General features: G+C 37.3%; 2 protein-coding genes across 2 annotated transcripts; both read left to right on the top strand.

Moving 5' to 3' along the window:
- The first annotated feature begins 2,676 nt into the window (after positions 1-2,676).
- LOC145896138 (asparagine--tRNA ligase, cytoplasmic-like) lies at positions 2,677-8,489 on the top strand. Its single transcript, XM_082984998.1, has 14 exons — positions 2,677-2,819; positions 3,057-3,205; positions 3,358-3,441; positions 3,612-3,710; positions 3,888-3,966; positions 4,041-4,198; positions 4,371-4,457; positions 4,855-4,989; positions 5,353-5,552; positions 6,429-6,564; positions 6,772-6,862; positions 6,928-7,082; positions 7,497-7,628; positions 7,825-8,489. Exons 1-14 carry the CDS (start codon positions 2,774-2,776, stop codon positions 7,954-7,956), a joined length of 1,683 nt encoding a protein of 560 aa, XP_082841124.1. The 5' UTR covers positions 2,677-2,773; the 3' UTR covers positions 7,957-8,489.
- A 3,068-nt stretch (positions 8,490-11,557) lies between these two features.
- On the top strand, positions 11,558-16,692 carry LOC145895594 (uncharacterized). The gene is made up of 8 exons (XM_082984396.1): positions 11,558-11,880; positions 12,201-12,410; positions 13,015-13,170; positions 13,594-13,798; positions 13,902-14,038; positions 14,749-14,920; positions 15,160-15,331; positions 16,130-16,692. The coding sequence occupies exons 1-8, from the start codon at positions 11,558-11,560 to the stop codon at positions 16,690-16,692; spliced, it is 1,938 nt and encodes a 645-aa protein (XP_082840522.1).
- The last annotated feature ends 426 nt before the right edge of the window (positions 16,693-17,118 follow it).

Below are 17,118 nucleotides of genomic sequence, written 5' to 3'. Positions count from 1 at the left end.
AACAAATGTGCAATCTGCAGTAATTGGTTAGTTGCCTACTAGCAATGGTCCTGATGGCGCACGTGCAATGAGTCTATGGGAGGCCAAAGGCCTAAATGTCTCTCTTAACTGTCTGCTTCGGACAAACAGTTTGTTAAGGGCTTGTGGGGATAACGTCCCAAGCCGGCAAATAGCTTTAATGGGTCTCATAAAAGATAGCAGTGTATTGTCAAAACGATAAGAATTACATTAAACATAATAGAAAACCGTCAACACTGCGGTTTGAACGGTAAATCACGTAACTTATGCAGAACTAGACTTTGAGACAAGGGTTTCCCAGCGCGCGTGCATAGTGGGAGAGATACATGCGTTGGCGATATACATTTATTATATTTTATAGGTAACTTTTATGCACTGCTGTCGGAGCTATTCAGAGCGGAAATATAATTGATTTGAATAAGTGAGTGTTAACATGAAATAGTTACTCATTCGACATATAGATACAGAAAAGGTATGTAATTTCCACATCCTCAAGAGATTCGGCACCTATAAAATTACCACCACACTCCTAATTAAAATTGATTTCTTCAGATGCAGTGTTAGATGTTAACATGAATTGCTATTGTCATAAATCAGTCACAATACCATGGCCAGTAACAAGTCCATCTCCGTGAAAACATACCTTGTTTAGCATTTCCACTGGACTGCATGTCTGCCAAACGAAGCCGTCATACAAAAATTACACTTTAATAGTGGTAATGTTTTTCACAGGTTCGCGGCCACGACAATAAAAGTCTTACATAAAGTAAAAGGATAGCATGACCATTACTCTTACACCGTTAGAAGTGTAAATACCTGTACAATGAAGCCTTACATGTTACCACGTCGAATACAGTTTTTACCCGGCGTAAAATCTTCCAATATTTAACTCCGCTCTGAAGATTTTTAATACCGCTATGGCTTACAGTAAACTCTTGGTTTTTGGAAAAGAGTTTGCATCTAAATTTCATGGCTCCGACATCTGTCAGAAATGGGCCTGACGTCACAATGCTGCAGGTACTATAATCGGCTGAACATGCATTGATATTGATAGGGGTTCAATAAAATAAAACGCCCGTAGCGCAACGGTAATTTCCATTTTTTGGGAAAACTTCACGTTTGGACAATGCTGAAATTGTTTAAGAATATAAGCGCCAAGCAGCAAGAACGAAAATTTGCATTTAGACAAAGAAAAACGTCTGGAATTAACGACAACCAGCGGGTCTGGCTGTTACGTAGCTTTGGTGTGCGCTTTAGTTCTCAGGGAAAATCAAAGCATACAAAACAAAAGACACTAAACCAAATAATAAATGTGTTTTCCTAATTTACTAGGTCTGTTTAGAATTCTGCAAATGATACTTATTTGCGAAATTTAATCTTTTTAGTTGTACGCAAAGCGATCCGTCCACAAAAAAAGTAAAAAATTTTTTTAATTTGAACGAACTTTGAAACGCATATTAATATGCATTTTCATAAATTAGCAATAACTTTTTTCATAGGTATTTCCGCCTCGAATGAGAAGACAAGTTTGGTACCTATAGAAAGAAAAAAAGTTGTGCATAGAAAAAAAGTTATGATCGAAAACTGTTTTTTGGGGGGCCGTGGTTATGAAAATATTCGGCTGGTAAACATATAGCCCCGCGAATGGGAAGACAAGTTTGGTATCGTTAATAAGGTAATTGCGTAATCTTTGCAATGGTGGTAAAATTGTCTTTTCCGTCTAACTGTAGCCAAAGTTATAAGTAAAAGACTGAATCTTGTTATGACGGTCATATTTAATAATCGGTCAGTAAACATATTTCCCCCACGAAATCGCGCAAAAGTTAGGTATCGCTGTAAAAGAATTTTGAAGGGCTTTCCAACGGTGGTTGAATTAACTTTTCTGTCGATCGATGAAAAAAAGTTATAGCTGATTTATGAAAATGCTTATTATTATCTGTTAGAAAAATCGTTCGAAATTGTTAATTTGCATTTTCATAAATTTTGTGGCAATCTATGCATCTTGCCAAAAAAATATCGAAATCCCACAAGCAACGGCAGAGTTATGTGCGTTTGTCGACGAAAAAATGAATTGTCGACTAGCGTCTCTTTGGTCCTGCCAGGGGCCTTTGGTTTTAAATTGATACAGTTTTTTATTCATTGATCACATTAGTTGTATGCACTGACAAAAAACATTGCAGATAAACTTGTGTCGGTCTACTGTTATTTTCCAAAGCTAAGTAGCTGCCAGACGCGCCAGTTGCCGTTAATTTCAGATGTTTTTCTTTGCCGAAACGTAAATTTTCATTTTTGGTGCTTGGTACTGATATACTTCGAAAATTTTTGCTTTTCTGCATTTTTCATATTAATATACACTGTGTTCGCTGCAGCCAAAACGTTTTTTTTTCAGTTTTTGCGCTGCGCTACATGCGTTTTATTACCTGCGGCATTGTGACGTCAGGCCCATTGTTGAAGTCGGAACCATGAAATTTAAATGCAGTTGGACTTTTTATTTTTTCCAGGAACAAGTCATGAGAATTAATTTTTGGCATGCATTGTTAAATATTACGATTGGGATTTTGGCATTTACAAAACTTTTGAAGTCATTCGTTTTGGTAAAATAGTTACCATGTTGTTGCATGACGCAATTCGCCGTCACTACGGTTGAGTAGTTATAGTGTGTGGCAAAATTTTGGTTTCTATTTTCACCACAAGGAAGATTGGCGAAGTGATCCTAAAAGAATTTAATATCTCGCTTATCACAAGATCACAAGAAATGGCAGAAGGTGATGTGCAACAAGAGTTAAAAGATTTGACGATTGGTATGGAATTAGACGTAGTTCTCAACAATCCGATGTTCTGTATGACACAATAAAAATATAATTTGGGTCTATTTAAGAAAATCAGTTGTGAAATAATACGTATAAAGAAAAATGTAGTGTAACTAGGTTTATATTTATGTTTTGTAGGATACGACAATATTTATGATTACGATTTTTAAGTTGTTTCAGAATCATGTGAAATGGTTCACAAAAACGTTTTTTAAATCTTTCCACAAGGTGATCTATACACTAGTGAAAAGTTGGGGTGTGATGAGACTGGAGATGGAACAGAGGCAAAACCATACAAAACTGTCATGGCTGCTATGTTGGCCTATGGTAAAGAGCCGTTTCCACAAATATATGTAGATGCAAAATCCGAGGACAAGGTATTTTATGTGAATATTTGTCGATAAAAATGCACATTTTACTGATTTCCACATTTTTTTCATATTTGTTGGTTTTGTTATTACATAATACCAATGAAATGATTTGTTCATAAGTTTGAACCGTAAACTAATGTTAGTTATTTTGCTTTTAGGTGTATGAGTCTATTGCCAAAGCACAATTAAAAAAGCAAGTGAAATTGTTCGGTGCTGAACAGAGAAAACGCCAAGCAAGGAAGGTGCTTTTATACATGTTCTCCGAAATTGTGCAGTGTGGTAATGCATGATGTGATTTAGCTTGTCCACCTCTAAATAGGGGGCTATTTTTTGTGTAAACAATTTTTAGTTGGTTAGTTGTTTCATTATCCTATGTATTGACTTTAGAATTAAACTATACTTTTTTTTTCAGGTAAAAGAACAGGAAGATGCAGAAAGGCGGGAGAAAAACTTGGAGGAAGCGAAGCAAATAACCATATCTGAAGATAAAACCCTTCCAAAAGCACCGAAGGTTGTTATGTAAAAAATCTCATTTTAGACAGTTTGTTGTAAAAATGTACATGATGATAAATTATATTGTTTCCATAAGATTGGAAAACTGTAAACCAACTATCAATGTTAAGTTACCTTTGGATACATTTGTTGGTTTTACTGTTTTTTTTTGTAATACTTCTCAATTACTGTTTAGATTAGAATATTTGAGGGTGAAGCTCATAGAGGTGCAAGAGTAAAAGTATCTGGTTGGGTCCATCGCCTTAGACGACAAGGTAAAAATCTACAAAACATGCAAATTTTCACTGTTTGTGGTGTTCTCCTCAAATAAAATGTCAATCTGTTGCAGGAAAAACTCTTTTATTTATTGTGTTACGTGATGGAACAGGATACCTACAAGCTCTGCTTAGTGATAAACTTTGTCAGACATACAATGCCCTTGTACTCAGTCCTGAAAGCACAGTAACATTATATGGAACTATTACCAAAGTGCCAGAAGGAAAATCGGTATGACCTATACATACAAAATTAATTTTCCAGTCCACTAGATATTTTTTAACCATAATGCATTTGACTCAAATGATTATAATCATATACAGTTTATAATTAGATACTGATCTGTCAAAATTTTGCTAGAAATTGTTTCTAGTAAAATACAATGAGTAACTGTCATTTACAGGCACCTGGAGGTCATGAGCTAATATGCGATTATTGGGAACTCGTGGGTTTGGCACCACCTGGTGGAATTGAAAATGTTCTTAACCAGGTAAACTTGTGTTTTAACAAGCCTGCTTTGCAAAACTAAAAATTACAACTTAATATTAGTTAAAAACTGTATTCTGGGAACTCAAAAAAGAGTAACAGATAGTCAGCGTCAGTGTATGTGATCTTTCATTAAGACAAAAATATTAATTTCGCTTATTGACATACACTGACGCTGATCACCAGGTACTTGCTTTTAAGTTCCTAGAGAGTACTGATATGTACAAAGTCAGATCTGTTAGTCAACATCGACCGCTCGGGCTGATTCCTGTGGTCATTACATGACATTTTCTCTTGTTGGTAAATATTGCTATATGAATATTACATGACATTTCTTAAATTATATACAAAAAGGATATATTTTGTTGTAAACTTTTATGCATTGGTAATAATTGTGACAGGATGCTGACGTTGACGTCAAGTTAGACAACCGTCATCTGGTAATTCGTGGGGAAAAAACTTCAAAGATTCTGAGAGTTCGTTCATACCTCATGCAAGCCTTCAGAGATCATTATTTTGAGCGTGGTTACTATGAGGTTGGTTTATGTTTTAAAATGAAGTTGTGGTTGGGACATCTTTTGGCCCAGTGAAAATATCCAAAGATTGAGTTTGCAGTGAATGTTTTGTTATCTTGTAAAAATGCACTGGAAGCTTTTGGAAAATATCGGTTTACTAATCACTTAGCATGAGTATTTAGTGGTTGCCATATGGACCCCCGGTTGAGAACCAAACATTTAAATTGTAGCATATTTCCATAAACAGGTTTTTGTTTAACAACGAGATTACAAACCATTTGTTCCGCAAGTTCTTCCACATTAACGTACATGTTCTTTCTTGAGTATAGAGTTTCAGGTTTATTTTCTTTCAACACAACTGACTGTTAAACAAATTATGTGCAGGTTACACCTCCATGTTTGGTGCAGACACAGTGTGAAGGTGGTTCCACACTCTTCAAATTTGACTTCTTTGGGGAGCAAGCATATTTAACACAGTCATCTCAGCTTTATTTGGAAACGTGTTTGCCTTCTATGGGTGATGTTTTTTGTCTGGCTGAGTCGTACAGGGCTGAACAAAGCAGAACAAGAAGACATTTGGCTGAGTATGTGAAATAAAACAAAAAACAATATACAAAACAATTATACTGCAAGTTTATTGCACATTATGACGGATATACGGGGGAGCGTGTTATGGTGTCAGAACACCCCCCTCAGCGTTTTAGCACATTGTTTTGTGGGGTGTGAAAGTGCGGTTGATTTCTTGCTGCGCAGGAACAAACACTACGACCAAGTGTTCGTCTTTGTTTATCGGTCGCGCGCGCTGCATTCACGTGGGGATGACCGCTTGTGACACAATCGTTTGTAGTGCCGTTGGTTAACAATTCCGTTTTTGCACGACCTTATAAGTTTATTCATTTCTGCTACAAAATACAGAAGCTGCTCGCTATAAGATTTGTATTTCGTGTTTTTAATATATTTCGCAAATATTTATCTACTATTGAAATATCCATGTTTAGTGGTTTAAGATCGTCCTAGACCATTACAGATTTGTTTTAAGTGGGCACAGTTTTAAAACGATCCCACCGCAATACTTGACACTCGTCAGGGATACAGATACCATCGCATTGTTTCGCAACATAGGGTTTGTTTTTGCGTCATTTTTGTTAAACTGGACAAGCGCACATGCACAGAAGCAACTAAAAAGTTTTGCGTTTCGCTGCAGTTGTTCGATATTTCGCTAAACTACTGTAATGCGCTACCTGTTTTTTTGAAGCTGAATTTCCATGGTAAATGTCCAAAAATTTGTTAACCCCATCCAACAGCTTCATTCATTAGTTACGGAAACCCTACACCCACCTCCTATTTTTTAATAGATCCGCCACTGCACATTTTTTTTTCTGAATATCCATACCTTGGAAAAGGTTGGCAGTCCACAGGAATTGGAATTTTTCAACAATATTTGTTATTGATAATTCTAGATACACTCATGTTGAGGCTGAATGCCCATTTATCAGCTTTGAAGACCTGCTGGACAGACTTGAAGATTTGATTGCAGATGTTGTGGACAAAGTCCTTAAGTCCCCAGCTGGAGAACTGATTAAAGATCTCAATCCAGTATGTTTGTGCAATATTCCTTCACAAGCACTTGTGAAATTATGATGAATAGATCAAGATAATGTTTTAGCCATAGAAGTTTAATTACAAATAATTTTTTTCTTATTATGGTGTTTACCAATCTGTGTTTTTTTGTAAACACTTGAACCTTAAGCTCTTAACGTAAACTGTGAAACATAATGTGAAATTATTTCAAAAATTTTACAGAACTTTGTGCCACCCAAACGCCCTTTCAGAAGAATGGATTATTCTGAAGCGATTGTTTATTTGCGTGAAAACGACATCAGGAAAGAGGATGGTAAGAATGCCAAACATCATTTTAGTTTAGTGTTGACATTTGGTTCAACAGCATTGTAATTTTAGGTACGTTTTATGAATTCGGAGAGGATATTCCTGAGATGCCGGAACGGCGTATGACCGACAAAATTAACGAACCGATCCTGTTATGTCGATTTCCAGCCCAAATTAAATCGTTTTACATGCAGAAGTGTGCGGATGATCGACGATTGACAGAATCGGTAAAACGTCAAAAACACAGAATAATTTCTCTTATTGTGTTCTTTTTGTCTTTTATTTTGCTTCAAGATAAAAGTTAATCTTTATTAACTGCTATAGTTTCTTTTAGTGCAATTTTTGTGACTGACCGGTTTTTATCAAAAATTTTTTATAACACGCGCTTCCGCCAGGTGCTGCTCGCTCCATCAGGTGCGACAAAAATCACCTGAGAATGCGAGTAGTGGTTAAAACTACAGAAGTTTAAGAAACCAGAGACTGGAAAGCGTACGGCAGAATTTATTTTATTTTGTACAAACTTTTACCCCGATGGAAAAAGTAGATTCACTCAATTTACCGGCTCACCTTGATTATCCACTAATTTATAAATTATGCTAATCTTGTACGTGGCGTCATTTTATTGCTGTTGTATGTTAAAGGTGGATGTGTTAATGCCGAACGTTGGTGAAATAGTTGGTGGTTCGATGAGGATGGACGATCATGTTGAGTTGATGGAAGCTTACAAAGTAGAAGGCGTTGATCCTTCGAAGTACTATTGGTACACAGACCAGGTACGTTCCATAGCTAGTTTGAAAATTTGCATTTAATAGTCTGAAAACATCAAAATTCAGGAACAAAGTTTTGTAACTTTTTATTGGATCACAAATTTTTTTTTTTTGACATACGACCGAAAAATTACGTGTCAGAGTTACAACGATGTCACGGATGAAAAGTCCCAGACTTACTTAGTTGTTTTTTTTTTACTAGCGTAAGTTTGGCACTTGTCCACATGGAGGTTATGGACTTGGATTGGAAAGACTGCTAACGTGGCTCTGTGACCAATATCACATCCGGGATGTTTGTCTCTACCCACGGTTCCTGGAGCGATGCAGTCCTTAAATTAGAAACCACCATGTCCAGTAGAATCTACAACAAATCGTTTATTTCAACCCAAAAGAACAGGCTGTAAGCCAGTAATTTTTGATATTTTACCAAATTCTGAAGGTGAATTAATGTAATGGTAGGATTTGCATGTTTGGTGTTTTTTTTCGCAATTATATTGTGCTCCACAAAATTGCTATTTATTTCAAAAGCTTAATCGGTCACTGGCAATCTTATTTGTTGCAGCGCTTTATGAGTCGTTTTCGTCAAAAATAATGACCTACCCAACGAACAACTGTTCCAGTGTAGAGAAATGCACAACTTCTTGTCACACAATGTAATGCAACTTATTTATGAAATTTGTTCCAAAACTATTTGCATTCAACGGCATGAAACGAACTAACGTGTTTTACGTGTGCCATTTTTTAGATGTTTCGTAGTAATATTGTGTTCAGTGAAATATGTAGGTTGCCTATGCCATTTCATATTTACTACTTCCACCTGGAATCGTTCGTATTTAACGTGGGGTGAGATTAAACAACAGTACGACATTCAGTTGCTAAGAAAGACCCTAAGGAGGAAAATTCTGCCCGTGATACTTCTTTAAAGATTTATGATTCGTTTAGGGGGAGTCTTTGCGGTAGAAATCCCCCCTTTCCAAAGCGCGGGTAATGGTGTTCATGGACCCCGTTTTGACGTTGGCAATAATTCATCAGCCTGTCGTAGGGCCAGTGTAAAGAATTGGGAAAATAGTTTTTGGCAAACACTTCAAGAATTAAGAAAATTATAAACTAAGTTTGGAAAAAATAATGTTCACCGTTGCAGCTTAGTGATCGATTTGGATCAGTTTTTCTTTTCGTACTGTGGTGAGGCAACTCTTTGTTGAAATTATAAAAACTACCCAACAGATCCACTGACGTCACATGTCTCACCGCGTCTGAAAATTCTCTTAATCCGCTTTCGCGTGAGGTGTTCTGTCAGTGACGCAGACGAATGTTCGGGTCGATTCATGTTGGGAGGATCTTCCTTTCCTAGCGTTTGTTGCTTTGCTCCCATGTGCGTGACAAACTCCATATGGTCGGGATGCTTGGCCCTCAACCCATCTCCCTAATCCTATAATGTTTCCCAACTCTAGAGGAATATTAATATTTAAGAGACAGTTACATAACACTTGGCGGTACAGAAACCCGTTATGTCTCGCAAGAGTTTGGTAGAAAGGCGCATCAGAGTTTTCGCATAGAAAAAAGTTTTAGACAAGAAAAAGGCCTTGTGAATGAACTGAAGAACTTGTGAGTGACATTGAGTTGTTATATAAAAGATATAGACAGGATAAAAAGGTTGTAAGTAGTTGTTAGAATGTTATGGCGTTTGGATATTTATTGATAAATGGGTATTAATTTTTTTGGTCAGAGAATGAAAAAAATTAGTTTGCCTAACGATCATGGTGCATAACCAAATTGAAAAAAAGCTACTGCTATAAGAGATTTAGCTTAAATTGGTCACTTTATAACATTTATTGGCATTTAAATCAGCCAACCTAAATAACGCGAAGAAAGTTTTACGTTTAAAGGCAGAAGCCCTAATGCATGATAATGTAGAAGTTTATCGACGTAATAAATGTTTGTCTCTGTTTCCCATCGTATTGAATTTACTCAAATCCAGGAAAAGTGTTGTGGTTCGCGGCGTCGTCGCATTTTGTTTCAGGCGTTAATAGCATAAGCGTGAACATAAATTTTTCATGCGTCTGCCTGGATATAAAACTGACGAAATCTTAAAGCGCGCCGCAATTAACGTTGATTGATCCCTTTTGCTTCAGGTAGGGTTGGTTGCTGTTCAGTGCAGTCAGTCAAAGCAAACTAAAAAAATTGCGTTTTGTAAATTCTATAGTTTGTCGTCAAAATAGTATTTTCTTCGATTTGTGACGTCTTTTGCTTTGTAATTGGATTTTAATGTAAGATTCGTTTCCGAAAATTAACTGTGCGTGTAGGCCGAGACATACCATTTTTTTTCTGCTTATTGCAACGTAATTTAAAACATTTTGTCGAAATTTGTTTCACTAAATATTCCATTTGTTTTCAACTTATTCTGTGATCGAAGTTTTCATTTCGAATCAGAACAATGCCTTCTTTGGTAAATGTTTTTAAACGGTTCAAGGTGATAATCGTTGTGAAAGTCTCTGTCACCCCACCCGCCGTAGGGAACACTCTCATAGTGGATTAGTATAAATATTGAATGTCGGTCAATTTCCTGCACGATCGTTCACTTGCTTAAAGACATGGAGATTAAATGTGTCTACTCCAGTATGCTGGGTGTTAACAACTGACATAAAACATTTGAAGAAAGAGAAAACTTACTGAGACGTTACACCTTTGTGCAGCAGTTTCAATAATTTAATAAAACCACTATAGTAAAAAAATTAGTTGCAGTTGCAAATTAACTGGTATCCAACATGCGATAAAATCATTTAGGATAGATTATTTAATCCGGAAGCAAATCCAATCCTCAAGTGATTGCAGTCAGTTGGATTAAACTCACTCCATGAAAAATCCCACTTGTGTCCATACTTAACTATACGAATGGAGATGTGGAACATAAGCTGTCTTAAAAGAGGCAACGTGCTACGTGCAATAAAAGAGTACAAAGTAAGCTGTATCAAGTTGCCTATTAACATCAGACAAGTTACATCAGTATATGTGCCGGATGTACAACAGAAACAAAACTTAAATGAAAACCCAGCAGTCGTGGGGTATATTTGCAGCGATTTTGTATTTTTGTAGGCAATGCATTTAATTTCCATTGACAGTTCGGCCAGAAGAAAACAGTTACATCTAAAGGTAAAGAATGCAGTTATGATAAGTTACTTCGCATGTGGCCAAAAAGGTTACCGCAAGAGCAAGTCTGGAGGGACAAAACTGTAACCGCGATGTCGCAAAGTAAGCCCAAGTTTATGTGCTTATTTTGTAGTTTGGTCTTCGTCACAATTATAACTGCGCGTTTGCTTCATTGACAAATATTTTTTGGCAATTATCTTGAATCGGAAAAATAGATTCGCTTTCTTCTTTTTAGTGACAAACCGCTTAATCACCCTCAAGCAATTACTGCGTAGAGAGATCACACAAATGCTCGCTTATTAATCAGATAACCTAAAACCCTGAGGTATACAGACATACAGAAAATAAAACAATAACAAAAACGCAATCTGATTATACAAATCCGATTAGTTCGAATAATTCTTTCCAAACAGCGCAGTGTGCAATGTGGGCAGCAGTGCATTTGGAACCAATTAGCTCTCCAGTGGGCACAAAACAAGATTGCCACCATAATCGAATTCCTTCAGGTAATATTGCAACGCTGCGCCAATTGTGGCATGTCAATATTGCTTATGCAGTACACGAAGAAGCGTCATTTGTAAGAGATAGAGTTTGTCAAAGTTGTTTTGCGATCTAAAGAACTTCTCGCTTCAAGTTTATCGATTTGTCAACGTGAAATATTGATGAGGCTGCTCAACTGTTCGGCGATATGTCCACAAAGTGTAATAGTTTGGACTGATGTCAAAAGATTTTTCGCAGGTGTTAACTTAGCATTGCGGGAAGAAGTAATTTAATCAATTTGACCTGCAATGGTGTTGCCCGTTCGCCACGTCTTTCTATTGGCTGGATTACTGGCGTCGGCTAAACGCACCAACTCTTGTGATATGAACCAAGGCTCGCAGTGCACTTGCGATTCGGCGCAATACAATGTCATCTGCACGGGTTTGGATCAAGAGATAGATGATGTCTTGCCACTAATCATCCCAAAAGACACAAAAAATTTATCCCTCAGGAAAAATTGGGTAATTGAAAACGTGTCATTACGACCATCACATCTGGACGGTTTGGACAAACTTGTTAACTTTGATATTTCGAAAAACCGAGTGAACAACATTGAGACAGGAACCTTTCAGTAAGTTTTCGTAATATTTACGAACAAAATTCTTTAGCTATATTTCTATCTGTCTGTGCCACTCGACGTTAATTGTCTCTGTATGTGCGACTTGCATGCTGGTTCAACAGCAATAGTTATTGATATATAATAAGCCCGATGAATCACACTTTCAAAAAACCTTGTTATTTCGATATTTAAGGGTTAGATAGTTGACCAAAGCATTAAAATATGTTGTGTTTACTTCATGCGAGGTGATGGTTATGTTTTTTTTTAAAAAATCTTAATATTTAAAACCCTACTATGAATACGTAACATTTTTCTTTATTGTTGCTTTTCAGAAACTTTGCGGACTTACGTGTCGTGGATCTCAGTAGAAATCGACTCCGTGTTCTGGAATCAGATGCTTTTGGGAAAAACTTACCCAATATAGTAAAGCTAAATCTTGCCTCAAACAGACTTGTGGTGTTGATGAATTACAACTTCCAGTCCTTGAGATTACTTCGGGAACTGGATCTTAGGAAAAACCCCCTTCTATACGTCTCCCCGTCGTAAGTAAACAATACAAGCAGTGCTCTTTTAAACACTGTTTGGGACGTTATATGGACAATTAAGTTAAAAGTAAATATAAGCCATTTATAAAGTTGCTTAAAAAAATAGTTACGCAGATGGATGATCCAAAAAATTGTTTTTTTATGTTTTTTTTGCGCTGGACTTTGCATGGCTTCGCTTCCGTTCCCTTTCAAGACATGATCCAGCATATACGTCACATCCAACTTATTTAACCACCGATTTAACGAAGTTTAAGATGCTATCTATAACAGCACATTAGGATGTCGCAGATAGTACAAACCGCGGCCTAAAAGTTGTGTCGAGTGACGTAAGCGGTGTTCCCAGCCTTTCAATGAATCGATATTTCCCTTTTTACTCTACACGTAAATCAAAACACTTTGCACCGTTTTCAAAAGCTGTTAATAACATAAATGTAAATATGCCCTGATAAAACGTTTATTATTCTGACAGTTTGAAATATTGCAAATTTACAACAAATAATTTTGTCCTTTTTAGCTAGCTCGAAATAAGTGATGAAATGCATTGTGTTTATTTCATTTGTTTCCAGTTCTTCCCAAATAAACCATACTTACTTTTATTTAGTGCATTTGTGGGCTTGGGGGAACTACAAGTACTTCGATTGTCTGGATGCAACTTGACCCGTCTTCCAACTGAGGCACTTAAGTCTCTCGTGAAGTTAGATGTCCTGGAATTACGACAGTTTCGCTTCGTTACGAATATTGAACCTGGCGCATTCAAGTAAGCAGCAATCAATCTCAAGTAATTTGTAGCCTAGTTGTTTTCCTTAATAAGGTTGCAAATAGTCAAATTTATTTTGTTGTAAGGCAACTTGTTAAATAAAAACTTATGCTGAATATGCTTGCTCATTAATGCTATGCAAATCAGGCCCTCGGTTAGGCATTAGCTTTTTCTATACGACAGCTAATTACTGCAATTGGTATGTATTCGGAAGCAACAAGTCTCTATATGCGAGCAGGTGTATATATAAAAAAAAACCCGCTTATCTGAGCATCATCAGTTTCTGGGCGTATAAATATTAAAACCAACACTACACGCACAAAAATCTACACATAAGTTAATAAACTTGTTGCTAACTAAAAAGATACTTTTTTTCTTTGGCTGTATAGTTATATAATAAAGTTCAAACATTTTGTCCAACAGACTGAATCAGAGGATCACCAGTCTTATCATTGACCAATTCAGTAGTATGACGTCATTCGGGGTTTCACCATCCGCTTTTGAGGGACTTTCCCTCTCACTTCAAACACTGCGTATGACGTCATGCAACCTCACCGAAATTCCTGAATTGGCAATTAGAAACTTGTACAACCTCAGAAGTCTCGACTTTTCCAACAATCGAATCGAAGTAAGATCTCTATCTTGGTTGCTTTATGTTTTAGTTTCTCAAAACATCGCTAGCTTCAAAAGTATTTGCATCCATTTAGTTTTTATGTCGTTTACTTTTCCAGGTTTTGGGCAGAAGTTCATTTGCCAATCTGAGAAAGCTAATCGAAATGGATTTATCAAATAACGCCCTAATGAAGATAATGAACTTGGCATTGCGTGGTAACCCCAATCTTACGTCTCTGGACCTTTCTAATAACAGGTACACTGGGCATTTTTGAAACAAATCATTTTAAATCACTCCGAATTAGCACAATAAGTTAGGCGAACAATTGGCGTAATTCTGACATTAGTGTATGAGCAGAAATAGAACAACGGAATCATTTTCAAGTGGAGGTTGATTGCTGTATTTTTAATACCGACACCTAAATTACACCGGAAGCATCTTCTCCGCAGTAGATAGTGACTAATTCATCAATAATGCATTTTAATCCTAGTTGACCTACAATTTCTTGGCTTACGTGCTTGGTTTTATGAAAACCTCAGAGTCAATTAAATAGGAAAAACATAAGTTGTAATACTGCGAACGAAATAATCATAACACGTGATGAAACGATAACTAAAAAACAATATGTTTGAAGTAACGCAGAAGTAATACCAAATATAAAGGGCCTGCGCAGTGGGGCGAAAGCATGGAATTACTTTTGCGTTGTCTGATTACGGTGGTGGAGATCCTCTACGTATGTCAAGGTCGCCTGACAAAGTTATGCGCTTGCGCACCTGTGTACCTTGGCCACAATATACCCCGTGAAACCACTGAGCTTATTTCATATCTCGCTCCGACTTGTCGGGAAAAGTGGCTACAATGCCTGTGAACCTTATGTTTGAAGTAGTTGTGCTAATAACGCAGATGAATCCTAATTAGTAAAGATTTAAGAGTCAATTTTAAAATGAAATGGTTGTGATGTGCAGGTTGAAAACTCTGTCTAGAAATTCATTTCCCTCAAGTCTTTCAAGTTTTGTGAATCTTTCGTTGGTGGGAAATAATTGGTCGTGCGACTGCAGGTTGCAGTGGGTTGTATCCAAACTCGGCAAAGCCTTAGGGAAAAGGGCCGGATTTTGTTCGACACCATTTATTGCACAAGTACGTTTATACCTGGAGTCTCAATCCTTAAGTTTTTTTTCAGTGTGACACTAAAATATATATTTTGCGAACAGTAAGTTAGTATAAGTCTGAGAAAAATTGAATCTAACGTAATTTTACAAACGTTACCTTTACAAAGTTAAACAAATTAAGAAAAAAACATCGTAATTCTAGTTTAAAGGTCATTTACCTTCCTCACGTCCCTTTTACTAATTTGTTGATTCATTTTATGAAAACAGGGTTTCGCACTGAAAAAGTTTGCAAACTGGCGTGTTGACAATTGCTCACTCCCTAACATTGACACCTTTATTGAAAACAATGTTACTGAGGTGATGGTTGGAGATGAGATTGAGCTTCCGTGCGTCGCCACCGGGAGTCCTAATCCCACAATTACGTGGTACACCCCCATTGGTAAACGAGCAAGAGTTTTACGCTTTTGTTGTAACTACTTAAACTATTGATGACCACTTGTATGTGACAAGAGAAAATGTCATGAACTGACTACAGGAATCAGCTTGTGCAGGTAGGAGTGGACCGACGGATCTGTCATTTAAGTGTCAGCAACTTCAGCAAACTCATAAACAGAAGCAAAGTGGAGCCAATAATATGAATTGTGTAAGCTGCAGACAGATGGCCAATGTTTCGACCTAAAAGGTCTCATCAGTGCAGCTGGTGTGACTATCAGACGACTTTGCTGACCAAACGGCCAAGCAAAGACTTTCACTTTGTGGTGACTATACAATCACCGTCATCCGTTGGGCACCAAACTAGGTGCAACCTTACGGAGAAAACAGCAAAGTCGTCTGATAGTCACACCAGCTGCACTGATGAGACCTTTTAGGTCGAAACATTGGCCATCTGTCTGCAGCTTATACACAGTTCATAAACAGAAGCAAACGAACAGCGCCAGACTGCGATTAAAATCAGTAATATTAATTTCGACCAACAGAAACTAACGACGGCAATAGGCTAAATTATTTCTATGAAGATCATGCATGTTTGGGAATATCACTTGTGTGTGTATGGAAATAAGATCGACCTGTATTACTGTAACAAAAGTATGTTTGATAACACTCAAAAGATAACTATAGACAAAGAAAAATTCAGCGTAGCTACTTGTGTATGTTCGAATAGTGTGAAAATTTTTCTATAAACGCATCATTCTTAACAGTAATAAGTCTCATTACCAATTCTTGTGTTCATTGTCAGGTTCATTTGTGAAGCCGCTGACGACCAGAGTCCGGCATGAGTTGCCAAGCAACACCTTGCGCATTCGTTTTGCTCGTATTGACGACGCGGGTGAATATCACTGTGTAGCGGTAAACCGAAACGGTGATCATGTTCGTACTGTGACACTGCTGGTCAAAGGTGGATCAAGCTATATGAGCAACATTACCCCAGTCCCTGACACAAGCGGACCACGGGACGGTTGTGAGGGCATCCAACAGGTGTCTCCATTGCTTAGAATTGTGCTGATCGGTGTTTTGGCTTGCGTTTCATGCGTCGGTCTGCTCTCATCCTTTTTCCTGGCCGTGTGGGGATATAACAACAAAAGGGAGGTGGGAAGGCTTCGCACAAAGATCGAAACTTATCGGAAAGAAGCGATCGCCACCGATGAGCTTCTGGTCGAAAACAAGCGATCAAGGTTTGCCGAGAAAAAGGTTACTTTCGGGCAATCGCTCAGTTCAGGTTATGGATCAGTTATAAACAGTCCTAACAGTCACAAAAGACAAACGGATGCACAAAGGACACCCAATCGTTTATCGCGCTGACGGTTAGTTTAACGAAATTAATTTCAAAGTTCTATGCTCAGTTAAAACAGCTAAGCACAAATGACTATAGCCCATGTGAATTGGCGGAATGCTCGCTGGAAAGTTCAAGGGCAAATTAGAAAATTGTAAGTGAAGAGTTGTTCTGCAAACGATTGTTGTTCTTTATTGGTTGTGTTTTTTATTGGTAAGACATATATCCAATAAAAGTTTTTTGTCATGTATGGAGCAAAATTATATGTTGGAAATATCCAATAAGTTTTCCTATCCGTTATTTTGTTTTTGCGTGTAGTTGAATATAAGATTCGTCCAACATTCATATGGACACGGTAGATCAGTGGTTCCCAACCTGGGGGTCGCGACCCCTAAGGGGGTCGCGGGAAGGCTATCTGTGGGTCGCGACATATATGTGATGTTTTCATAACTTGT

The sequence above is a fragment of the Ascidia mentula genome, chromosome 3, assembly GCF_947561715.1.
Source record: "Ascidia mentula chromosome 3, kaAscMent1.1, whole genome shotgun sequence".
NCBI classification, from domain to species: Eukaryota; Metazoa; Chordata; class Ascidiacea; order Phlebobranchia; family Ascidiidae; genus Ascidia; species Ascidia mentula.
Note: the sequence above shows the minus strand (reverse complement) of the source record. Positions and strands in the feature narration are given on the sequence as shown.